The sequence below is a fragment of the Anomaloglossus baeobatrachus genome, chromosome 2 (genome assembly GCF_048569485.1).
Source record: "Anomaloglossus baeobatrachus isolate aAnoBae1 chromosome 2, aAnoBae1.hap1, whole genome shotgun sequence".
Lineage (NCBI taxonomy): Eukaryota > Metazoa > Chordata > Amphibia > Anura > Aromobatidae > Anomaloglossus > Anomaloglossus baeobatrachus.
The window spans coordinates 713,615,093-713,641,967 of NC_134354.1; the positions used below are offsets into that span (position 1 = coordinate 713,615,093).

The following is a 26,875-nucleotide window of genomic DNA, read 5'->3' on the forward strand; positions in this document are numbered from 1 at the left end:
TTTTTTTTTTTTAAATTGTGAAACGTTTATTCAGAGGGTCATTTATTATTCAACCCCTCAAACCACAAGAATTCTGTTTGGTTCCCCTAAAGTATTAAGAAGTATTTCAGGCACAAAGAACAATGAGCTTCACATGTTTGGATTAATTATCTCTTTTTCCAGCCTTTTTTGACTAATTAAGACCGTCCCCAAACTTGTGAACAGCACTCATACTTGGTCAACATGGGAAAGACAAAGGAGCACCAAGGCCATCAGAGACAAGATCGTGGAGGGTCACAAGGCTGGCAAGGGGTACAAAACCCTTTCCAAGGAGTTGGGCCTACCTGTCTCCACTGTTGGGAGCATCATCTGGAAGTGGAAGGCTTATGGAACTACTGTTAGCCTTCCACGGCCTGGACAGCCTTTGAAAGTTTCCACCCGTGCCGAGGCCAGGCTTGTCCGAAGAGTCAAGGCTAACCCAAGGACAACAAGGAAGGAGCTCCGGGAAGATCTCATGGCAGTGGGGACATTGGTTCCAGTCAACACCATAAGTAACGTACTCCACCGCAATGGTCTTCGTTGCAGACTAGCCCGTAAGGTACCTTTTTACTTTCAAAGCGTCATGTCAAGGCTCGTCTACAGTTTGCTCATGATCAATTGGAGGACTCTGAGACAGACTGGTTCAAGGTTCTCTGGTCTGATGAGACCAAGATCGAGATCTTTGGTGCCAACCACACATGTGACGTTTGGAGACTGGATGGCACTGCCTACGACCCCAAGAATACCATCCCTACAGTCAAGCATGGTGGTGGCAGCATCATGCTCTGGGGCTGTTTCTCAGCCAAGAGGCCTGGCCATCTGGTCCGCATCCATGGGAAGATGGATAGCACGGCCTACCTGGAGATTTTGGCCAAGAACCTCCGCTCCTCCATCAAGGATCTTAAGATGGGTCGTCATTTCATCTTCCAACAAGACAACGACCCAAAGCACACAGCCAAGAAAACCAAGGCCTGGTTCAAGAGGGAAAAAAATCAAGGTGTTGCAGTGGCCTAGTCAGTCTCCTGACCTTAAACCCAATTGAAAACTTGTGGCAGGAGCTCAAGATTAAAGTCCATATGAGACACCCAAAGAACCTAGATAACTTGGAGAAGATCTGCATGGAGGAGTGGGCCAAGATAACTCCAGAGACCTGTGCCGGCCTGATCAGGTCTTATAAAAGGCGATTATTAGCTGTAATTGCAAACAAGGGTTATTCCACAAAACATTAAACCTAGGGGTTGAATAATAATTGACCCACACTTTTATGTTGAAAATTTATTAAAATTTAACTGAGCAACATAACTTGTTGGTTTGTAAGATTTATGCATCTGTTAATAAATCCTGCTTTTGTTTGAAGTTTGCAGGCTCTAATTTATTTGCATCTTATCAAACCTGCTAAATCTGCAGGGGGTTGAAGACTACTTGTAGGCACTGTGTATATGTATATGTATGTATGTATGTATATGTAATATATATATATATATATATATATATATATATATATATATATATATATATATATATATATATATATATATATATATATATATAATATGGTGTGTGTGAGAGCGGTGTTGTATGTGTGTTGCGTTGTTTGTGGAGCGCATGTGTCTGCAGCGTTCTGTGTGTGTTGCGCGGTTTGTGTGGGTGTGGAGTGCGTGTGTGTGTTTTGGGGGAGGTATGTTTTGTGCAGTGTGTGTTGCGCGGTATGTGCGTATATTTATGTATGCCGCGGTGTTTGTGTGTTGTGTGTGTGTGCGGCGTTGTCTGTGTGTGTCGGTGTCTGTGTAGGGCGGTGTTTGTGGTTCCCAGTGTGTGTGTGTGTGTGTGGTGTGTTGTGCAGTGCGCGTGTGTGTGTGTTGGGGGGAGGTGTGCACCTCCCATCGTGCTCCATCCCCCATGCTGAGCACTCCCCATCGTGCTCCATCCCCCATGCTGCGCACTACCCATCGTGCTCCATCCCCCAAGCTGCGCACTCCCCATCGTGCTCCATCCCCCATGCTGCACCAGCATCAGCCTCTCTGCCCCCAGCATCAGCCTCTCTGCCCCCAGCATCAGCCTCTCTGCCCCCAGCATCAGCCTCTCTGCCCCCAGCATCAGCCTCTCTGCCCCCAGCATCAGCCTCTCTGCCCCCAGCATCAGCCTCTCTGCCCCCAGCATCAGCCTCTCTCCTCCCAGCATCAGCCTCTCTCCTCCCAGCATCAGCCTCTCTCCTCCCAGCATCAGCCTCTCTCCTCCCAGCATCAGCCTCTCTCCTCCCAGCATCAGCCTCTCTCCTCCCAGCATCAGCCTCTCTCCTCCCAGCATCAGCCTCTCTCCTCCCAGCATCAGCCTCTCTCCTCCCAGCATCAGCCTCTCTCCTCCCAGCATCAGCCTCTCTCCTCCCAGCATCAGCCTCTCTCCTCCCAGCATCAGCCTCTCTCCTCCCAGCATCAGCCTCTCTCCTCCCAGCATCAGCCTCTCTCCTCCCAGCATCAGCCTCTCTCCTCCCAGCATCAGCCTCTCTCCTCCCAGCATCAGCCTCTCTCCTCCCAGCATCAGCCAGCATCAGCCTCTCTCCTCCCAGCATCAGCCTCTCTCCTCCCAGCATCAGCCTCTCTCCTCCCAGCATCAGCCTCTCTGTCCCCAGCATCAGCCTCTCTCCTCCCAGCCTACCCCAGCCTCAGCCTCCCCCAGCATCAGCCTCCCCCTCCCAGCCTCCCCTAGCATCAGCGTCCGCCTCCCAGCCTCCCCCAGCATCAGCCTCCCCCTCCCAGCCTCCCCTAGCATCAGCGTCCGCCTCCCAGCCTCCCCCAGCATCAGCCTCTCTCCTCCCAGCCTCCCCCAGCATCAGCCTCTCTCCTCCCAGCCTCCCCCAGCATCAGCCTCTCTCCTCCCAGCCTCTTCCAGCATCAGCCTCTCTCCTCCCAGCCTCCCTCAGCATCAGCCTTCCCCAGGATCAGCCTCTCTCCTCCCAGCCTCCCTCAGCATCAGCCTTCCCCAGGATCAGCCTCTCTCCTCCCAGCCCCCCCCAGCATCAGCCTTCCCCAGGATCAGCCTCTCTCCTCCCAGCCCCCCCCAGCATCAGCCTCCCCCAGCATCAGCCTCCCCCAGCATCAGCCTCCCCCAGCATCAGCCTCCCCCAGCATCAGCCTCCCCCAGCATCAGCCTCCCCCAGCATCAGCCTCCCCCAGCATCAGCCTCCCCCAGCATCAGCCTCCCCCAGCATCAGCCTCCCCCAGCATCAGCCTCCCCCAGCATCAGCCTCCCCCAGCATCAGCCTCTCTCCTCCCAGCCTCCCCCAGCATCAGCCTTCCCCAGGATCAGCCTCTCTCCTCCCAGCCTCCTCCAGCACGCCGTGCTCCTCTGCCGACACTCACAGATCCGATCGCATACACACCCGATCGCATACACTCACACACACCCGATCGCATACACTCACACACACCCGATCGCATACACTCACACACACACACACACACTGACGATATTGCACATACGCGCTCACACTCACAACATCCGGAGATACCACATGCTTCTGGCCATGTGATCCTCCGGCAGGTCCTGGAAGCTCACTGCACAGTCTCGCCGCCGAGAAGCAAGCGATATCACGGGATGTTGTGAGTATGTGGATGCGATGTGATGTGTGTGTGAGGTGTGTGTGATCTGATGTGTGTGTGCGTGTGTGTATGTTCTGCCGCTGCAGGACCTTGATGCTCTGGTAACTATGCTACCATGGTTACCAGCGTATCACGTCCCCCGGTCGCACGGGAGCCCACACCAGCATACAGCGGCAACCCTAGCAATGCGAGGGTATGTGTCGGCTGGGTTAGCGGCGTACGCTGATGTGGGCTCCCGGGGGTACAGTACTCACCTGGGAGTCGTGGCTCCGTGTCGCTTCGGGGAATGCGTGCGGGGGGCGGGGCGTGGCCGAGTTGCCAATACGTGCAGGGTGCTGGGGTGAGAGGCCAATCCGAGTGGGGGGCACATAATAAATGGGTCAGAATTGATTTATGGCAGAGTATTGTGTGCGAGGAGATCACACGGTGTTGCTGGAGCATATATCTGTTATTACAAGTGATTTTTCTCCTTTTGAGACAAAAATCCATTTTAACCCAAATACACTATACTATTTGTGATGATGCCTATGTTTCCTATCCTTTGGAAACCCAGTTTAAATCGACAGCACTTATGATTGCCAGGTTATGAGATTGGTATATACTGGTGAAATAAATATTGAGCACATCACTAATTTTCTAAGTAAATATATTTATTTAGGTGCTATTGACATGAAGTTCTCACCAAATTTCGGTAACAACTTATTCAATCCACACAGGCAAAGAAATCAAACCATAGATGTCCATAAATTTACTGATATTTAATAATGAGAAATGTATTGAACACGCTTACGGAAATTTGTTTCATACTTCGTACAAAAGCCTTTGTTGGTAATGAAGCTTCAAGACACTTCCTTTATGGAGAAACTAGTCGCATGCATTACTCAGGTGTAATTTTGGTCTATTCTTCCACACAAACACTCTTCATATCCTGAAGGTTCCTGGGCTCCTTCTATGAACTCTCAGCTTTAGTTCCTTCTGTATATTTTCTTTTGGATTCAGGTCAGGTGATTGGCTGGGCCATTCTAGCAGTTTTATGTCCTTTCTCTGAAACCAATTGAGTTTCCTTGGCTGTGTGTTTGGGATCATTGTCTTGTTGATATATCCACCCTTGTCTCAGCTTCATCCTACATTTGACCATTCATCCTTCCTTCAATTATATGACGTTTGTCAGTGTCTTATACTGAAAAAGGGATGTTGCCACCTCTAAACTTCACTTTGGGTATGGTTCTTTTGGGGTGAGATACAGTGCTTTTTTGCCTCCATACATGGTGTGTATTATGTCATCCAAAGAATTCAATTTTGGTCTCATCTGACTAGACTATATTCTCCCCGTATTTCACAGGCTTGTCTAAATGTGGTTGCGAAAGCTTCATATGCTCATGATCATGCTTTTTGTTCAGCAATGGAGTCTTGCATGGTGAGCGTGCATACAGGCCATGGAAGTTGTGCGCAGTACTTATTGTTTTCTTTGAAACAGTTGTACCTGCTGATTCCAGGCTTTTAATTCTTTTCAATCTTCTGTCTGAAATCTTGCAAGGAGCACCTGGTCATGGTCTGTATATGGTGAAATTATGTTCTTTCCACTTCTAGATTATGGCCTCAACATTGCTCACTGGAACCTTCAGTAGTTTGGAAATTCTTCTTTGACCAATGTCATCAGTATAGTTTGCATAAATAAGGTTGCAAAGGTCTTGATGCAGCTCACAGGTTTTACCCATCATGAGCTGTTTCTTGTGTGGCACCTTGATAATGAGACACCTTTTATAAGCCATCAGTTGAACCAGCTATTATATTTCAATAACTGGCAGGATTGATTTGTAATTACTGATAAATTTCTGCTGGTGTCATGAGTTTCCATGGCCTTTTCCATTTTTATTTCCTCATGGATTTAATTTTTTTTTTTTTTCTTTTCCACTTGTGACATTTTTTTATTTTTACACATCACTAAATTTATGGACATCTATGGTTTGATTTCGCTGCCTGTGTGGATTGGATGGGTTGTTACTGACATGTGGTGATGAATTCATGTCAATAGCACCTAGAAATATATTTAATTAGAAAATTGACGCTTTCAATACATATTTCACGTGTGTGTGTGTGTGTGTGTGTGTGTGTGTGTGTGTGTGTGTTTGCTCCATTGTATTGGATGGTTTATAGGGATCCTTACATTGTATTTGCATCATCCATGATAAAAATGATGTGACCACAATGTATTTATCTTAAGTTTTCTTGGCTAATGATTTATGCTTCTGAATGTTCAGTTAAAGGGGATGTCCTAATGTGATAAATGGGTAAAATTGTGAAGCGTTTGTAAAGATGAGCAATGTTACAGTTTACATATTATTTAAAAAAAATAAATTTTATTTTTTTTTCTTGCTCTCATGGTCAGAGGCATTTTTTCGTTTCCTGATCATTGCGTCAGTCAGGCCCCTTTCACACATCAGTTTTTTGCCATCAGTCACAATCCGTTTTCTCGACGGATCGAGAGATCTGTCACAGATTGTGGCTAAACTGATGCCACAGATCCGAATTTCTGGGGCTAAATAATAAATTGGAGCATGCTCACTTAAAAAAACAAAACTGAATCCGTTGCCGGATTCCGTCATTTGACGGTTGACGACAGACTTCCATTCTACCAAACGACGGATGGCGACGGATCTGTTGCTGTCCGTTTTTTCAACGTACACAAAAAAACGTTACGTTGGCCGTCATCTCATTTTTTGACGAATCCGTGGAACGATGGATGAAACGTGAGGCCATCTGTTGCAATCTGTCGCTAATACAAGTCAATGAGAAAAAAACAGATCCAGCGGCATCAGTCGCTGGATCCGTTTTTTTCAAAATTCGATGGATTGTGACAGACGGCAAAAAACTGATGTGTGAAAGGGGCCTTACTGCCTTCTGCATTTTCAGTGATGGTCGGTCTACTAGGCAGTGAGTTCAGTTGAGTCATCTTTTATTCTCAAAATTATCAATTCCCGTGTAAAATCGGTCTTCAGTGAATACAGATTTTAATATTGTGAAAATAGGAGATGGCAGTTGGTTTTCATAAGATTCTACACAGAAAGGAGGGAAAGAAGAGCTCTAATATCTCCCTCCTCTTTCTACAATAGACTCTCCTCAGTAACAGCCGCCATTTCCTATCTCACTAAGGCTGCTTTTACACATCCGGTAGGTGTAGAGCCGGCCAGTCCGGCTCTAAAACCTATGCAACGGGTGCGGCGAAAAAGCCGCATCCTTTGCATAAGTTTTTTAAATGCGGCCCGTCCGGTTTTTGCCGCTTGCGGCATGCTACTGAGCATGCGCAGTGGCAAAAACCGCATTCGGCGTCCGGAGGCGGTTTTTTCCGCATCGCGCCGCATCCGGCATCCATAGGCATGCATTGAAAAATGTGCCGCATCGGCCGAATGCGGCGCAATGCGTTTTTTTTTTTTTTTGCCGCACAAAAAAACGTGCCAGGCAACGTTCCATCAACGTGCCAGGCAACGTTCCATCCGGCCACCGCATTGGCTAAATTTGCCGCATGCGGCAAAAACCGGACGGAACGCAAGCCCATGCGGCTCTATGCAGGAAAAACGCAACCGGCAGCAAAAAAAATGGTTGCGTTTTTCCTGCAAAGTGCCGGATTGTGCCGCACAGGAAACCGGAGGTGTGAAAGCAGCCTAATGGAAAGTCTTCACTGAATACAGATTTTACCTCAGAATTGAAATTTTTGATAATGACTGATCAATTCTGGCTAATTTATAAATCAAAACTTAAAACAACGGTTACGCTTAGTCGTATTTTATAGGTTCCGGTTTTATCGCCTTTCGGAATCTTTTAGTTGATGGACAAAACGGCCTCAGACCATGATGAGTCGAATGAGTCCCCCCCCCCCCCTCCTTAGGCTGTGTGCACACAGTGCATTTTTTTTTGTGCAGTTTTGTCACAAAATTGGAACCAATCCTGATGCCAGCAATCTTAATGAGGATCCCGAAGTGTAGTATTTCCTCCTTGCAGATTTTGTGCAGAGAATAATCTGCACCATGCCAATGATTTCAGCCTTTTTACCTGTGTTTTCCCTAATTGCACTTAATTGAAAAACACGCATTTTTGCTCTGCTTTTTCTTACCAAGAGATGCAGAAATGGTGCAGAAATGTTTACATAAAAATACTCAACATGCGCACACAGCCTACTCAGCCTTTTGGATTTCAGGTGTTAAAGGCAAATTAGGTGACAGGCAGCCACTCCTCTCCCATGCATGTTTAATTGGAAGAAGGGGGCGCTATTTTCATGTTATGTTGCAGGGGGTCACGTACTTTAGGCTTGTTCCCATGATGAGTGTATACTGAGTTCTTGATGTTGCAGATTTTGTGCCTTTTTGTCTCTTATTGGGATGTCATGATTTAAAGGGAACCTGTCACCAGATTTGGGGCCTATAAGCTGTGGCTACCACCAGTGGGCTCTTTTATATACCAGGCTGCTGTGTAGAACATTAAAAATCACTTTATAATACTTACCTAAATGGTCGGTGCGGTGCAGACTCGTCGGATGGGTGTTTCCGTTCTCCAGGACCGGCGCCTCCTCTTTCGGCTATCTTTGTCGTCCTTATTCTGAAGCCGCGGTGCATGACGCGTCCTACGTCATCCACACTCGCCGGCATTGAGGTCCTGCGCAGGTTCACTTTGATCTGCCCTGCTCGGGGGAAGATCAAAGTATTGTAGTGCGCCTGCGCAGGACCTCAATACCAGCCTGTGTGTATGACGTAGGACGCGTCATGCACACCGGCTTCAGAAGAATGAGGACAAAGATGGCTGAACAAGGAGGCACCAGTCCCAGAGAACAGTGCCACCCATTTGACCAGTCTGCACCGCATCGCCCCTTAGGTGAGTATTATAAAGTCATTTTTATGTTCTACACCGCGGCCTGGGCTCTTATATACAGCATGTTAGAATGCTGTATATAAGAGCCCACTGGTGGTGGCTACAGCTTATAGGCTCCAAATCTGGTAACAGGTTCCTTTTTATGCTGCTTTTGGGTTTGATCTTTTCTGGTATTTGGTATGGTATGGATTACATGTCCACAGTGGAACTAAAAACCTTTCATATGTATATTTTACCTATAGATTTTCTAATGCAATTATATGAGAAAAATCTGGTCAGGTTACGCTATGTTAAAAAATAAAAAGCACAAAGTGCATTAGATTTCTATAAATCCCATCCACCTTGCTGGAACTGTAAGGCTGCTTTCATATAGCGTTTTTACCTACGTTCACCAGTCTCATCGGGTCCTTCGTCTGAATCCCATCCCCCCCCCCCCCCCCCCCGGCAAAATGGGTTTTGGACGCATGCACCGACAGGGCCATTGACTGTAATGGAGCAGACAGAGTCACTGTGCGCTTTGTTGTGCACCATTTTCGGGTGTATACGCTTTCTGCAGGCGGATACCCAGACGTAGTAGACTGCATCTGGGTGTTCGCCTGTGCAGAAAGCATAAATGTGACGGCCCTGGACTAGTCGGGGTGTCACAGGGAACTGCACACCTTTTTCCTATAGTGCAGAACCCACCCTCCATGGTTCTGGGATCCTAACCTTTGGTATTGCTTCTATCAGCATTCAAATCCTAGTCACCTTACACCACACCCTGTCAGGCACACCAGTGGGTGGTCTAGCTGGAATAGGGCCACCCGCCTAGGGACCAGGCAGACTGATGGGAGGGACTAGTTCAGTTTAGTGTCAGTTTTCAGTGAGAGAGGAGTTCAGTGGTAGCCCTCAGAGAGTGAGGAGCTAGGGGAGTTGTAGCTCCCTGGGAGAGTTTGGCTAGGTCACAGACGGTGGTCTGAGACCGGAGGAGTCGGAAACTCTGTCGCAGGGTATTGGAGAAAGGAGCCAGACTTAGTTTTCGAGAACAGTTGGCACCGGAATATCTAGTAACCGGACTGGTACCGAGCATGGTGGGGTACTGGACCCTAGATCAGGGAGTAGCTTCATGCTACCTCATAATTAACATGTGGAGGATAGTCTTTTTATGAACTTTCCTCAAGAGCTCCGAGATCGAAGGCATCAACACAACGAGGGGGATAGGGCTTTCCAACCCATGCGACCCACTGAAATCCCAAGTGTTAGCTATCGAGAGCACAGCTACTCTATTCAAATATAGGGAGCAGGACCCCGAAAGCTCCAGGCCGAGGGGTCACTTGGCAACATCTAAAAATCAGTGCATGGAGGCAGGTCAGGACCATCAGAAATATCAACGGGAGCGGATTCCCGGACGAGCTCCCCCCGAGAGGCAACAGCACCCAGAGACTTGGTTTACTTATGTGTCGGAGTCTATTTGATGGTCGCACCAACATGCACATGGCCGGAGTGAGTACGCTGCATTCCGCCTTCGTCCTGACTGCTGCGCGGCCTGCACCTTCACCATCCAGAGCCCCGGGGCCTGCCCTACCCGTGGAGGGAACGTCATCTGGCTGCCCCGCTCCATCTTCCCCGGGTACTCCCATCGGCAGCAGTGGTACTCCTATTTACCGCGAACCACGTGTGGTGTCACGAACAATTACCTCCCCTGTAAATAGCCACCCCCCTTCTTATTTTCGAGTGTCCGTGAGCCCCCCGGGTCCGGAGACCCTCGAGCCACAGCAAATTCCGGATCCGAGCAGTCCTGACTGCTGCAGGGGCGGTGCATATACGCCGAAAATAGTGCAATATAGAGCACACAGTGACTCCGTCTGATCCATTACAGTCAATTGCCCCGTTTGCGCATGCGTCTAAAACCAGTCTTTCAGGTGGAGGGGATTCGGACGGAGGCCCTGACGGGACCAGTGAACGTAGGTAAAAAACACAATGTGAAAGGGCCCTAAGACTTTGTAGGAACTTAACTTTTGGGATGCATTTATACTGCACGCTTATTGGGAATGAGCCTTTCAAGGAATACTCACCTCACCATAATCGTGCAGTGTAAACAGGTTGTCTAATAAATAGTGATGGGCGAACCCGGACTGTAAAAGGTACCTGTGTGTTGGACCCGGGCCAGGAATTCTCGGGGAGCTCCAGGTATTGATTCAGATCCGGCACTCGGGAAATAAAAAAAAAAAAGGGAAAAATAATGTAAAAAAAAATAAAGCAGGCACACTGTACTTACCAAGTCTCCGGCGCGGCTGGAACTGCACAGATAAAGCATACAGCTAGAGGCTGCAGTCCCCAGCCATGTGCTTATCTTGGCAATGTATCAAAATGAGAGGAACTGCATGCGGCTTTATTTTTTTATTTAGTTATTTAAATTAAATAATTTAGAAACCGGCGTGTGGTTCTCTCTCTATTTTGTTACCCAGATAAAGCTGAAAGCTAGGGACTGGTATTCTCAGGCTGGGGAGCCCATGGTCATTGAGCCCCCCAGCGTAGAAATAGCAGCCTGCAGCTGGCCAGGATTGTCGCATCCATTAGATGCCACAAACCCAGCACTTTACCCAGCTCTTTCCAATTACCCTGGTGCTTGGCAATCTGGGTAATAAGGTGTTAATGGCAGCCCACAGCTGCTACTAAACCCAAGATTAGTAATATGAGGTGTCTGAGACCCCCCCCCATTACTAATCTGTGTAAGTGAAAATAAACACAAACATCAAAAAAATCCTTTATTTCGAATAACATACAAAAAAAACCCCAACCTTTTTTCACTACTTTATTAACCCGCAAAACATCCCTGCAGGTCCGACATAATCCACACGAGGTCTCACGTCTATCCCACCTCTGCTACATCTGAAGTCAGAGCGTGCGATGATGTAATATGACCGCACCCTGCTGAAGAATCAGCGGTGATGTCACTTAGCTGATTTGCGGTCATAGCTGGAGGTTCCCACGGAGGTAAATAATCTTCCTTTGAAAATATCCCCTAGGGGACTTGAACTTGTGATAATTTATGCAATGATTGTAGCATAGTATTGCAGTGCATTGTAAAATGATGATTCTCCGATGAAGAGAATCCACACGCACAGTATCCAAACATGGCAGACATAGGTTCCTTCCATAGACCCCTAGCTGCCATAACCTTGTCATTGGTATCCCATTTACAATCTCTTAAATGTCACTGTCATATTGACCGCATCATCTATGGAGTTATTGCTGTGATCGAGGCTTTCTCTAATCACTGCAGATGACCTCAGGTGACCGTTTCACAACACACACAAGACTTGTGCCGGACGTGGCCTCAACTAATTTAGACCTCCAATTCAGAAGCTGCCGGTGTTGGCACTGAGGTCATTGCGTGTACTGAAAACATATGTAAATAGGGCATCAGTCCTAGGAGCTCGGTTGGCAGCACATCTATTGTAATTGATTTATGAATGGCCAGAATGGATAAGTGAGGGGAGCAGAGGTTAGTTATTCTTTGTATTCTTCATTGGTCAGTTTGGCCTTTACTTATTTAGTTGACATAGCTGGGTACCTATATCATGGAATTGGAGAGTTGTCCTAATTTGGAAGGTCTCGTCGTAGAGCCGCTTGGCCGATCCACCTAAGCCAGTGGTCCCCAACTTTTCTGACCTTGATAGCCTCATTTAAAAGGGTTGTTAAGTCTAAATCCACATGTCTCCACTTGCTCTGTGTCTCGCACTCTGTTGGCTACAGACTTCTGAATCATCACATCGCAGACACACTCTGTGCTGTGAGGATTCTCTGGTTTCAGAGCCGGGAACGGCGGTCATGTGGCCACGAGTATGGGATATGTATACTCCCAGAAACATTCCATCTACATCGGTGCAGCCTCACTCAATTCAAGTGTGTAGAGCGAGGTGGCTACCATCTAGTCCAATTCTGGGTAGGAGTGTGTATGTTGCATAGTCGCGGCCACATGACCACTGTTCCCGGCTTTGAAACCGCAGAATGGTCACAGTGCGTGCGATGTGAGGAGTCATAAATCTGTAGTCACATAGAGGGACACGTTTTGACTGCAGACTTTTGGATTTCGACCAGACAACACCCTTTAACTGTGTTAGGCTGCTTTCACACTACGTTTTTTTTTAACATGCGTCATGATCGTTTTTTGCTGCAAAAGCGGATCCTGCTTTTACAGCAAAAAAACGCATGCAAACGCATGTGTTATTTTGCAGGATCCTGTCACTTTAAGTTTATGGGCGGGCATTGGAGTCATGTGATCGGGAGTGAGGGGAACTGAACGTGAAAGACTGGGAGTCGGCTTCTGACAACAGTGGAGGCTCGTAGCCAAGGTAAACATCAGGTAACTTGCTTGGATACCCGATATTTACATTGGTTACGAGCGTCTGCAGCTGCTAGGAGCCGGGCTGCCTGCTCCCTGCACACATAACCAAGATAAACATCGGGTAACTAAGACCGCGGTTACCCGATGTTTACCTTGGTTACGAGCATCCTCCACTCTCAAGCGGGGGAGAGTGGAGGGAGAGGGAGGGGGAGGGAGGGAGGTGGAGAGAGAAATTGATCACCCGAGGCTGGTTTCTGTGCATGCTCAGTAGAGCAAGCAGGATCCTGTCTATCAGTATGCCAGCGTTCACATGCGTTTGCGTGCTGTTTAGTCAGGATCCAGCAATTTGCAGTATTTGGACGCATTTTAAAAATGCTACAAGTAGCGTTTTTGAAAAAAGTTAAACTGCAAGTCGCTGGATCCTCACTATAATGCACGCAAACACATGTGAACGTATGTTGACGCGAGTCCATTGCAAATGCATTGAAATGAAAACGCATTTGCACTGGATCCGTTTTTGTGTTAAAAAAGCGTTCATGACGCATGTTAAAAAAACGTAGTGTGAAAGCAGCCTAAAGGGGGCTTTACACGCTGCGACATCGCTAATGCGGAGTCGTTGGGGTCACGGAATTTGTGACGCACATCCGGCCGCATTAGCGATGTTGCTGCGTGTGACACCGATGAGCGATTTTGCATCGTTGCAAAAACGTGCAAAATCGCTCATCGGTGACATGGGGGTCCATTCTCGATTATCGTTACTGCAGCAGTAACGATGTAGTTCGTCGCTCCTGCGGCAGCACACATCGCTATGTGTGACGCCGCAGGAACGAGGAAGCTCTCCTTACCTGCCTCCCGGCCGCTATGCGGGAGGAAGGAGGTGGGCGGGATGTTACGTCCCGCTCATCTCCGCCCCTCCGCTGCTATTGGGCGGCCGCTCAGTGACGTCGCTGTGACGCCGCACGGACCGCCCCCTTAGAAAGGAGGCGGTTCGCCGGTCACAGCGACGTCGCCGGGCAGGTAAGTATGTGTGACAGGTCTGGGCGATGTTGTGTGGCACGGGCAGCGATTTGCTGTGTCGCGCAACAGATGGGGGCGGGTACCCACACTAGCGATATCGGGACCGATATCGCAGTGTGTAAAGTAGCCTTAAGACTGTTCCGAGCCACATCCAGCTCTGCCAACTCTTCCACCTCCCCACAGTAGAGATAATCCGAAGCCACCATTACTGCTGTGATGATAGCCACAGCTTTCTTACGGAAAGCCCCTGAGCCTCTCTCCCTTATAAGCAATATACTTGCGTCCCAGGGTTTCCACTTTACCCCTCATCAGGCACTATTGCATCGCAACAGCATCTTCTGATCTCCAGCTTACCATATTTCTATCCTTCCCATAACCACCTCCAGGATATGCACCTTCACATCTGCTCTTTTGTGTGAAGCTACTTACAGATGTCTCTGGAGGCCTCTTCATAGCTGATTGTTAGGCCTGGTGCTAATGAACCAAGCTAACAGGCAGTCATGAGCCACAAATCTGTGGCCTACAAGCCACGTGCTCTTGAGCCACAGGTTGGGGGCATCTAAACCAATAAAACAATGTGAGTGACTCATAACACATAGGATGACTTTACTGACAATTATTTACAGTACAGTAGAACCTTGGATTACGAGTATAATTGGTTCCGGGAGTGAGCTCTTAAACCTAGTTACTTTTATATCAAAGCGAATTTTCCCATAGGAAATAATTGAAACGCAGACAGTTCGTTCCAGAACCACAAAATATTTACTGTATTTATAGAAACTAATTACAGTAATACAAAATAATGTTCTGTATTCATATAAAATTACAGTACACTAATACAAAATACTGTACAGTAAAAAAAAGTATAAAACAAATTAAACTGCACATTGGCTGACAATAGAAGTGTTGGTGTACGGGAGGTAAACTATAGAGAGAAAAAATGATGTATAAATATGACAACCTTTATTCTAGTACAATACACAAAAAAACACACCCGAAATCGATTCCCCCCAAAATAAGGGCACAACTAAGCCACATGTGGGATAGGAATACTGCACAGGCAATTAGATTATAGTACAAGCAATGTGCTGCACTGGTTAGCAGAAAGAAAGTATACTGTATCCACAAATGCAAATTGATAGATATGGTATATAGTATATACAGTACATATGTACAGAAAGTTACCTCCAGAGCAGGTCAGAGTGCGGTGAAAAAACTGACCGGAAGTGTGCATGGTTTGTATTTGCTCTTATTGCAAAGCATTGCTCTTAAACCAAGTTACATATTTGTAAAAAGCTTTGCTTGTTTGGCAAACCGCTCTCAATTACTCTTAAACCAAGGTTCCACTGTATGTGTTTAATGGACAATATTCCAGGATTATGGTTCTTCTTGCAGACATCCAACAGCCGGAGGGCTTCTTTTCGTACAATTCTGTCTGCGAGATGGTACGCAAAAATAGCGCTGTAGTATCTAGGGGCCGCTCCCCACACACTGGAGAGGCTATTTCTTTCTTCTGGAGAAGAGTAGATTTGTATGCAAAGAACAAGAAATAATGCACAGAGCAAATCACATTGGTCATTGACCTATTACAGAAATGTTGGGTACCCCTTGGTCTTACCCCTTGGTCTTACCTCTGCTTTTGTTCTTTTAGCACATTAATCACTACAGATGACCATGATGACGCACACAGTGTGACGGACACCTCCGGATTGTACAGACCTGCTGCAGTCACAATGGTGAGTAGCCTTGTTGTGTGGCTCCATGTGAACCTGTATAGTGCACTGTGGCTTAGTGGTCCGCAGTGCAGCTTTTAGCTCTGGGGTCACGTCTGACCACAGACAACATCTCCCTGGAGTTTGTATAGTCTTTCTCTGGATTTATCCTTCCTTCCTTGTTCTTCCTCATCTGAAAAGCTATGAGAAGTTTAATTGATTTCCTTTGAAACTGGTCCTTGTGTGTTTCCGCCCAAAGTTGAGTTGTGAGTGATACCAATGTCTGTACGGCAATCCTCTGTTATCTGTGCAGTGTAGGGGGCTGTGGAGGCCGCACCAATACACTACAGCACCAAATCCTCACAAGTAATAGCTGCTCCTTTTAGTGAACCTGTCAATTTATTCAGGCTGCTTAGAACACAGACAGCATCATGAATTAGAGCCGGATTCCTTCATTTCAGAGAAAACCTAGTTTAAAGGGAGCCTGTCACCAGATTTGGCCCCTATAAGCTGCGGCCACCACCAGTGAGCTCTTATAAACAGCGTTCTAGAACGCCGTTTATAAAAGAGCCCAGGCCGCTGTGTAGAACGTAAAAATCACTTTTATAATACTCCCCTGGGGGGCGGTCCGGTCCGATGGGTGTCACTACTCTCCTCTCTCCAGTCCAGCGCCTTCTCTCTGCGGCAATCGCCGTCCTCCTTCCTCTGAGGCCCGTGTGCATGACACGTCCTACGTCATACACCCAGTCCAGTATTGAGGTCCTGCGCAGACGCACTTTAATCTGCCTTGCTAAGAGAAGGTCAAAGTATTGTAGTGCGGGTGGTCTTTAACCCTTCCTCGCACCTGCGTATTACAATACTTTGATCTGCCCTCAGCAGTGCAGATGAAAGTGCGCCTGTGCAGGATAGCAATGCCGGCCTGGGAGGATGACGTAGACGTGTCATCCACACTGGGCTCGGTAGAAGGAGGACAAAGATAGCAGTAGAGAGGAGGCGCCAGACCAGAGACCAGCGATACCCATCAGACCGGACCGCCCCCTAGGTGAGTAATAAAAATTGTTTTTTACATTATATAGAGAGGCCTGGACACTTATATACAGTATTCTAGAATGCTGTATATAAGGACTCACTGGTGGTGGCCACAGTTTATAGTCTCCAAATCTGATGACAGGTTCCCTTTAAATATCTGCACCCTAGTGATGAGCGAGCACTACCGTGTCCAGGTGCACAGTACTCATAATGAGCAGTCGGATGCTCAAACTCATGTAATGAGCATGAAGGGAATCAATGGGCAACTTAAGTATTTTTTTTTCAGATGATCTTCCAGAAAAATACTTGAGTCTCCCAATTGTCTGACTTCCATTATACTCAGTACACGAGTCGCGCCCGTGCAAGCGTCCAACTGCTTTACAAGTATCGAGCATGGTAGTGCTCACTCATCACTACAGCACCACTCTAGTTGATTGACGGGTTTCTTCTATTTGTGCCTATAGGAAGAGAGCTGTCAATCACTTGGAGTGTTGTGGGGAGAAACTTGATCTTTAAATGGGTTGTCCACTGCTAGGACAACCCCTTCTCATTCCCAATATTTGGCCCCATTAAAATAAAAAAGCTCACCCCATCCCATGCCGGCGCTCATGTTCCTGGGGCTCACATGGTTGTCTCCTCGCCCAGTCACCGCCGGCTTCCCTCTCCCAGCCTTCCGACATGTGATTAATCAACAGGAGGTGAGCGGGCAGCCGAGCTCTCATTTCCTGTTGATTTATTTATATATCTGAAGGCCAGGAACAGGAAGCCGGCTGTGATTGGGCACAGGGCTCATGTGACATCCCAACCTCACTTGAGCCCTGGGAACAAATGCCAGCACAGGAGGTGAGTATGAGCTTCATGTTAATGGGGCAAAACATGGCAGATGAGAAGCGGTTGTCCAAGTAGTTGACAACCGTTCTTCTCTGACACGTTGCAGCAGGTTCTGATTCCTGACACCCATGGTTTGGGTTGCATGAATTGACTGACAGGTTTTGCTTTTCACTATTTGCAGATTGGTGTGGGTCAGACTTTAACTGTCACTGATCCCCACAACATGGTTCTGAAATGCCCCATTATTATTGAAGGGTGGCCCTTATTCATCCTGTTTGCTAAGTCGGAGGGGGTCCCAGTATTCAGACCCCATATATCTGCAAGGTTATATGATAAGTGAATTGAATTTAAACTATTTTGTTTACTATTTCCCAAATGTTGGGGTTTCTAATTGTGTGCAGATCTGGCACAATGGCTGTCATGATGCCTGTTTCATAGGAGCCGGGAATGGAGGTTGAAAAATAACATATCATAGTTCTGCCCCCACCGGTCCTGTGCTTTCCCAGCCTTGACTAGGCCATAGCGTATGCCATAACATGCGTCAAGGTTGTGTCAGCACCGGTGTAGAGTAGACCGGCTCCGAGCCGTGGCTGTGACCTAAGGGAGTGCACAGAGGACTGACGGGGAGCTGTATTGGCAGATAAGGGGCGAGTTCATATGATATTTTTATGATCTTTTATTAGGTTTTGGGATTTTTTTTTTTTGTGTTAACCCTTATCTGGCCTTTCAGTTTATGTTTTGAGGTCTGGAAACCTCCACAGCATAGTAATCTGACATAAAGCCACCATAGAGACACTTTCAGGGGTTAAATAAACTTGTTAAATTTTGGGTTTCTGACTGTTCATCTTGATTTGCTTCCAGCAGCAGACGTTGGAGCTGGCACTGGACCGGGCTGAGGTAATTCCATCATATTCTCACCGTTCTCCGTGTACATAGGAAACCATGAACAGCAGCCAATTTAGCAAACCTGTTAGAATCTAGCCTTGTGGTGTCTCCCATATTGTAGGGCCGGAAGGAGAGAAAATCTATATATAATAAGATATTGTGTATAAAGCGACAGTCATATAATACATCTGTACTTCACCTTATAGCGACGTTGTCTAAAACAGCCCGTGCCGCCTCATAGATGCCCCCCATCAATCTGACTATTCAGGGGGTCCTGACCTGCTATCCAATGGTATATATGCAGTCGACTACTTATTCAATCTCTCACAGCTCCAGAGGTCCCCAACAGTCTCTTTTTACTCCCCTGCAGCAATGATGTCACTTATCTGTATGACTACTTCAGTGATTGACTGCAACACAGTACTTCATTGGACAACTAAAGCCATTGATTGGCTGCAGCGGTCATGTGGAGTGACATCATACCCTCTGTAGTTGAAGTTGTAGGCAGTGTGCTCATCTGTCAAGGTGGAGGGGTAGTAGACTCGAAATTTAATGTTGATCACCTATCATGTGAATGGATGATAAATGTTACCAGGGTTGTCCTTTTACTTTTTTAATATATTAAAAATGAGCCGTTAGGGTTCTTCAAAGAAAACCAAAACAAACACTCATTCTTGCCTGTCCCGCCATAGTTGCTCCTTGGTAGTGCTTCCGGTCTCTTTGCTTCTTCTTATGGTGGCGGGTGGGGTGGGAGTCAAATTATGTCAGTAGACTTCGATTTAATGCTGCAGTAATTTTTCATCCAAGTTACAGAGGGCCAGGAAACATTCTCCTGGCTCAGATGTAATGTCACTGTGACCGGCAATCGGAGGCAACTGATTGTGTGCATTGGTCAACTGAGTGGACCCAGAGGATGAAGCATGGAGACCGACGGGGGACACCAACAGCAGTACTGGGAGCAGCCATGGTCTAGTAGATAAGTTGTTGGTAATAATTAAAAGAGTGCGCTCACCACGTTTATATATGGTTAAAGGGAACCTGTCAGGTGCAATATGCACCCAAAACCACGAGACATTCTGGGTGCATATTGCTAATCCCTGCCTAGCAGTCCCAGCCTATAGTAGCATAGATAAAGGAATCTTTAGAAAAAGTATTTCTAAAGATCATTTATAATATGCTAATGAGCGCAGGGACTATTCGCAAGGGTGTTACTTCCTTTGGCTAGTCGGCCCCCTTAGCATGTAAGTATGCCCATGTGGGCGTGCTAACATGCTGATGATTGTGCAGCATCAGAGGTATGGTCGCACTCGCCTCTCTGCTGCCACCTCTGGTTTTCGACGTGCGTATGATCAGAATTCCCCAGACTTCCGGTCATGCGTTCTACTGTACACAAGTCTGAAGCCGGGACGTGTACACCCAGCTTCATAGTACGCATGACTAGAAGTCCAGGGATTTCTGATCAAACATACTCAGCCGAAATCCAGCATCCAAGGCAATGGCAGCAGAGAGGTGAGCGACCATGCCCCTGACGCTGCGTATTCATTAGCATGTTAGCACGCCCATAGGGGAGTTCTTATATGCTAAGGGGGCCAACTAGCCAAGGGAACTAATGACCTTGCGACTAGTCCTTTGCGTCATTAGCATGTGATGAAAGATCTTTTGAAATACTTTTTCTAAAAATCTCTTTATCTCTATCTATGCTACTATAGGCTGGGATAGTTAGGCAGGGATTAGCAATATGTACCCAGAACTGCTTGCGGTTCTGGATGCATTTAGGGCCTGACTGGTTCCAGGAAGTTTAAAGTGAACCTTAGTATGGTAGGTGCCAAATCCTGCTGGAGACACAGCAAATGCATGAAGAAAAGGTGAATTTACGAACTAAAACTAAAATATTAAAAGTATTTACCGTATTTTTCGGACTATAAGACGCACCGGACTATAAGACGCACCCTTGTTTTAGAGGAGGAAAAAATAGAAAAAAATAAAATTAAAGTAAAAGAATGTGGTCATGACAGTTATTTTACTGCTGACAGTGTTACTGAGGTAATAATATCCCCAAATTCTGTCCTCATATCCTCCTTTCTGGGTACCTTGTATATATGGCCCCCATCGTGGAATATGTATGTTCCCCATCATTGTGTGTGATCCTCCAATCTGGATTGTGTGTGTGTGTGTGTGTGTGTGTGTGTGTGTGTGTGTGTATATATAATGTGTGTGTGTCTGTGTGTATATAGTTATATAGTGTGTGTGTGTGTGTGTAAAGATATATATATATATATGATCCAACCCCATCCAGGTGTACAGTAATGCCTTTATACTATATTATTTATTGCCTTACTTTTACTGTTGTGCTGCCCACCATGCTTCAGTTTGGTCCTGGCATTACAAACACAGTCTCGCATATCTGAAGGACCTGCAGTGATGTAATGAAGAGGCTGGGCACTGTGCTGTTCTGTGCTGCTCTTGCCCACCCCTCTGCATTACATCACTGTAGGTCCTTGTCAGCTACGGGAGACTGTTTCTAGTGTAAAGGCAGCAGGAGCAAAGTGAAAGTAATTTGAGCCCTCAGCACAGAGACTGCGGCTGTGCTGTGAAGGTATGCCGTGCTCTGGCCCGGACACAGCAGTGATCTGCACTTCCCCCCTGGGCCATACATGACTGCAGCGTCCCCCTGCTCCAGCCTCCTACACAGCGGACACAGTCACGGTTTTCTCTCCTGCAGATCTAGCAGTTATACAGAGCTCATGATTATGCTGGACTACCTGCAGCACGCCAAGTAGTCCTCTAATGGTAATCTCCTGCTGATTAATCAGTGATTTTATCAAAACTACACTAAGCAGCCTAGTAAGTGACACCTCTCTGGAATCAGGGTCTCTGCCCCTACATTATGCTGCTCTCAGATTAGGTGGCAAAAACCTTGTGACAGAGTCCCTTTAAGGGCATTCTATACACCATAAACGCGACAGATTTTGCACTCATGTGGACCTTCAATTTTTTTAATAGATCAAAAATAAATTAATTTTAATATTTCACTAGTAACACATATCTCCCCCTTTTGTATGTGTTTTTTTTATTCCAGACCACCATAACCCTATTTTTAAAATAATAAAAAGTAGTGGATAAGCCCTTTAATGCGTAGAATATCTGTTCGGTCTTTTTCCTAATATTCTCAGGAACATTCCAGCAAAAAATAGTCACTTGAAAGTGAAGGATGAAGAACATTAACCTTCAGCACACAAAAAAAAAAAAAGGAAAATTGCTCTCAGAGCTTAAATAAAGTGTGACTCTTTAAAAATGTTTTTACAATATGCTGATCTGTCCAAAAGAGGAAATAACCTGACAGTAATGAAATTTATACCAGATCTCCTTTACTATTTTCCAGTATGTCATCGAGAGTGCCAGACAGAGACCTCCGAAACGCAAGCATTCGTCCGGGTCGAGGTGATTTCCAGCCTTCCTTGGCATTAGTGATGTGTGATGGATGTGGCGGGTATTGTTCCTCCGCGCGGTGTCTCCGCCGCAGTCGTGTAGACAATGTAGTATCCGCTCCATGCATAAGTTGGGTGATTTCCATTTTAAGCACAGTTTGGTCCACAAGGTTCTCAGGCTAAAACATCTTTTCGTCTTGCCTACCAGTTCTCAGATTTCCTGCTTTTTATGGCTGGTTTCAGCTGCTCATATGGAAAGCCAATTATGTTCACAGGGAAGCGAGCGCTGAGTGCCAGTAGATGTGTGCTAGTAACAAGCTGCTGTGTGCGGGCCAGGTGTGCACAGAAACAGATGTCTCCGCGCTCGCTGGCATGCGAATAAGTGGAGCGCCGATGACACCGGACTGACTACGTACATTTTAATCTCCTCTAGAAACCTTTCTAGAGCTGTATTATAATAGAGGCTTCCTATATTGTGCAGGCCTCTTTATTCGCCCTCGCGTTCCTGCCTCGCCCTCGCGTTCCTGCCTCGCCCTTGCGTTCCTGCCTCGCCCTCGTGTTCCTGCAGGAACGCGAGGACGAGGCAGAAACGCGAGGGCGAATAAAGAGGCCTGCACAATAGTCCCTGTATCTAGAAGCATAGATCAAGAGATCTTTAGAAAAAGTATTTCTAAACATCCTTTATGATATGTAATGAGCGCAGGGACTAGTCACAAGGGCGTTATTTCACCTGGCGGCTAGTCGGCCCCTTAGCATATTAGTACACTCCAGTGGGTATGCTTACATACTAATGAATGCGCAATGTCAGAGCCATGGTCACACCACCTCTGCCTTCCATCGGGTCCGAGTCCTGGATTTTAGCTCAGTGTGCATGATCCCAGACTTTCGGTCATGCGCACTACATGGCTTTGGAGCCAGGTCTCGTACACACAGCGGTCATGCGCGCTATGAAGCCGGGTGTACGGGTCCTGGTTTCAAACCCATGTAGTGCGCATGACCGAAAGTCCAAGATCATGCACAGTGAGCCGAAGTCCAGGACTCAGAAGCGATGGCAGCAGAAAGATGAGCACAACCGTCCTCTGATGCTGCACATTCATTAGCATGTTAGCACACCCACAGGGGCTTACGAACATGCTAAGGGGTCGACTAGCCAGGGCAAATCACGCCCTAGTGACTAGTCCCTGGTCTCATTAGCATACGATAAAGAAATCTTTAGAAATGCTCTTTCTAAAGATCTCTTTATGTATGCTACTAGATACAAGGACGGTTAGGCAGGGATTAGCAATATGGCTCCAGAACTGCTTGTGGTTCTGGGTGCATATTGCACCTGACAGGTTCCCTTTATTTGTTCATTAGTGAGTGTGACTGCCTCTATAAAAGCAGAAGTTTTATCAGTTTGCTGGTCTGGAACATTAGGGCTTGTATTAACACAATGACATGGAAGATAATATCAGCAATGAACTTGCAGAAGTAAGTGTTACTACTGATCAATCTGGGAAGCATTAGAAGTAGTGATGGGCGAGCGTGCTCGATTTCGGCTTCTACTCGAATAACATAAGTCAATGGGAAGCTCGAGCATTTTCAAATTCAGCTCGAGTAACGAGCTGTGCGGAGCACACTCACCCAGGTTAAGGCGGAGGTTTCCAACTGTTGGTTTCCAACTTCTGTAAAAAGAAAATACCAGCGTCTTACAATTTGCAAGTTACTGGTTTTGTAGTCCTCTTGTTACATCTACAGTGGCATGCAAAAGTTTGAGCACCCCTGGTCAAGTTTACTGATGTTCTGAACAATTAAGCAAGTTGAAGATGAAATTATCTGTAAAAGCCATTAAGTTAAGGATAACATATATTCTCTGCATTTTAGATGTAAAAAATATATAATTTTTTTTTTTAATTTTTTAAATTCACAACAAAAAATAAAGTTGGCCAATGCAAAATATTGGGTACCCTGCATGGTTAGTACCCTGCAGCATGCAGCACCCCCTTTGGCAAGTATCAAAGCTTGTAAATGTTTTTTTGTAGCCAGCCAAGAGTCTTTCAATTCCTGTTTGAGGGATTGTCATGCTTTCTTTCTTGGAAAAGTCTTCTTGTTCTGTAAGATTCCTGGGTCCTCTTGCATGCACTGCTCTTTTGCGGTCTAGCCACAGATTTTCAATGATGTTCAGATCAGGGGACTGTGAGGGCCATTGTAAAACCTTCAGCTTGTACCTTTTGACATAGGCTAATGTGGATTTTGAATTGTTTGGGATCCTTATCCATTTGTAGAAGTCATCCTCTTTTCAACTTCAGCTTTTTTACAGATGGTGTTATGTTTGCTTGAAGAATTTGTTAAACTTTAATTGAATCCACTCTTCCCTCTACCCGTGAAATGTTCCCAGTGCCATTGGATAAAACACAACCCAAAGCATGATTAATCCACCCCCATGCTTAATGGTTGGCGAGATGTTCTTGTCATGACATTCTGTCTCCTTTTTTCCCCAAACATTTGGTTTGATCATTGTGGCCAAGGAGTTCTATTTTAACCTCATCAGTTAACACGACTTGTTTCCAAAATACATCAGTCTTCTTTAGATGTTATTTTGCATACTTCTGATGCTAAATTTTATGGTTAGGACGCAGGAGAGGTTTTCTTCAGATGACTCTTCCATGAAGGCCATTTTTATGTAGGTGTCTCTGAACAGTAGAACAATGTACCACAACTCCAGAGTCGGCTAAATCTTCCTGAAGGACTTTTGCAGTGAAGTGAAGGTTCTGATTTGCCACTCTAGCAATCCTACGAGCAGCTCTCACAGAAATTTTGCTTGGTTTTCCAGACCTTATCCTGACCTCCACTGTTTCTGCAAGTGCCATTTCTGAATTACTTTTCGAACTGAGGAAAGGGCAACTTGAAAACTCTTTGCTATTTTCTTCTAGCTTTCTTCTGCTTTGTGGGCCTTCACCATTTTGATTTTCAGAGTGCTAGGCAACTGCTTTGAAAAACCCATGGCTGTTGTTTTATTTGCACAAGGTTAGAGGAGGCTGGGTTTTTATAAAGCTGTGAAATTTGCATCACCTGCCCTTTCCTAACTATAATAATGAACAAGCCACAAACCTAACAGGCTAATTAAGGTCTGAAATGATAGTCAAAGTTATCTGAGCACACAAATCTCCAAGGGTGTTCAAACTTTTGCATTGGCCCATTTTCATTTTTGTAGTTTTAAAATGTTAAAGATGAAAATATTTTTTTTGTTATTACCTAAAATATAGAAGAAATGTGTCATCTTTAACTTTATGCCTTTTTAGAGATCATTTCATTTTCAACTTGATTAACTGTTCACAATAACAGTAATTTCTGTATCGTTCCTTTGGGAGACCCAGACCATGGGTGTTTAGCTTCTGCCTCCGGAGGACACACAAAGTACTACACTTAAAAGTGTAGCTCCTCCCTCTGAGCTTATACACCCCCTGGTGAGCCAGTCCCAGCCAGTTTATTGCTTTGTGTTCAGGAGGCATACATCCACACATGCATTCTCATGATTTTTTTTCTTTGGAAGAGATTGAAGAAGTGCGGGTCCACGTCTGGACCCCCGGCATGTCCCTTCTCACCCCACTGTGTCGGCGGTGTTGTAAGGTTGATTTCCAAGGCTGGAGCCTTACATGCCGTGCTTCTTCACCATCCCTCCTGGGCTCTGGCTTGAAGTGGGAGCCAGCACGGTCTCCATGCCTGGCAGGAGACCGGTCTCCATCAACAGCTCCTTGAGGATTCTGCTGGACCGGAGCACTCATCCCCAGGGACCTGGCCCTGTGTCTCAGCAGCTAAGTACCTGAGACGTTTATGTGTTGGGGGTCCCTGTTATTTATTGTATGGGGAGAGTATGCTGAATGTATTTATTTTGGCATTTCCGGCGGGTTCTCTAGCTTTCGCCCGAGAACCGCGCCGATGGTGCCTGCGCGTCGGCCTCGCCGCTGAAATTTAGGCCCTGGCTTTGCCGGAGGCCTACTTTCTGTTAACTACCCTCGCATGTCACTCATGCAGAGGGACAGGCACGGCTCCTCCCGGCAGCCGTCCTGCACAGGGGAGGGACACTCCCCACTGCTGGGGCGTGTCTCCTCCCCTGCAGGTCTCTATGGCCCTCCAGTTCCCGCTCTCCTACAGGAACGCCTCCAAGTCCCGCCCCCTCTCTTCGCTCCGTCGGCCATTTCTCAGGCAAAGTTCACTCTGCGCTGGGCCTTTCTGCACTCTGCATCCCTGCTGAGGTGCTGTGCATTGGGGGTCTGGGCTTCGGGATCTGGAGGGCACACAACACCGCTTCCAGCGGTCTGGTAAGCCACAGCCGGTCTCTGGTTGTGGACCTCTGTATATTCTCCCTGGGGTTCATTCTTTTGCAGAGCCCCCACTCCAGCAGCATGTCTCACACGAGGAGCAAGACTCCAAAGCTTTATACTGTATGCGCTGCATGTAAGCTCCTGCTGCCTGAGCCGAGCACCTATCCACATTGTGATGTCTGCTCTAACTTGGCGGTGCCACAGCCTGGAGTCTCACCCCCAGTGGTCTCTCCGGCTGCCTCTGCACCTGTGGCTGAACCCCCGGCCTGGGTAGAGTCCTTCTCTAGGTCTATATCCCAGTCATTTGCTGAGTCCATGGGACTTTTGTCCAGGACTTTTGATGAATATGCATCAGCCCTCCTCACAGGGTGCCTCTAATGCTCTTGCTAAGGGTCCTTTAGGATCTCTATCCTCTGACCTCCATCCATCGGAGCTCACAGAGGATTCATCATCAGGTCCCAGACCCCGTCCTCCTAAGAGAAGGCGCAGGGTTTCCTCCCCCTCCTCATCCCGCGGCTCTGATTCAAGAGCTGACTCGCAAGATGAGGAGGATGTCCTTACGGGGGGCTCGGAGGCTAACTCCATTTACCCCATCGATCTTTCCGAGGGTGACTCAGATCTTAGTGACTTGATTGCTTCTATTAATTCTGTACTGGATCTCAATCCGCCAGTATCAGAGGAGCAACCCTCTCTGGCAGAAAAACACCAGTTTACCTCGCCTAAGAGAGTAAAGAGTGTGTTCTTTAACCACTCCAGTTTTCAGACCGCTGTGACCAAACCCAGGGCCTGTCCTGACAAACGCTTTCCAAAGCGTGGTTCTGATGACCGTTTTCCCTTTCCACCTGAGGTGGTCAAGGAG

The 26,875-nt window shown here is 46.8% G+C and overlaps 1 protein-coding gene across 1 annotated transcript in view; it reads left to right on the forward strand.

Annotated features, from left to right (window-relative positions):
* SUPT20H (SPT20 homolog, SAGA complex component) overlaps nucleotides 1-26,875 on the forward strand; it is a 192,520-nt gene that overhangs the window by 13,962 nt on the left and 151,683 nt on the right. Inside the window, 3 exon segments of the mRNA XM_075337317.1 lie at nucleotides 15,479-15,563; nucleotides 18,261-18,296; nucleotides 21,667-21,725. Of these exon segments, the coding sequence (XP_075193432.1) occupies nucleotides 15,561-15,563; nucleotides 18,261-18,296; nucleotides 21,667-21,725 (98 nt within the window). The 5' untranslated portion in view covers nucleotides 15,479-15,560.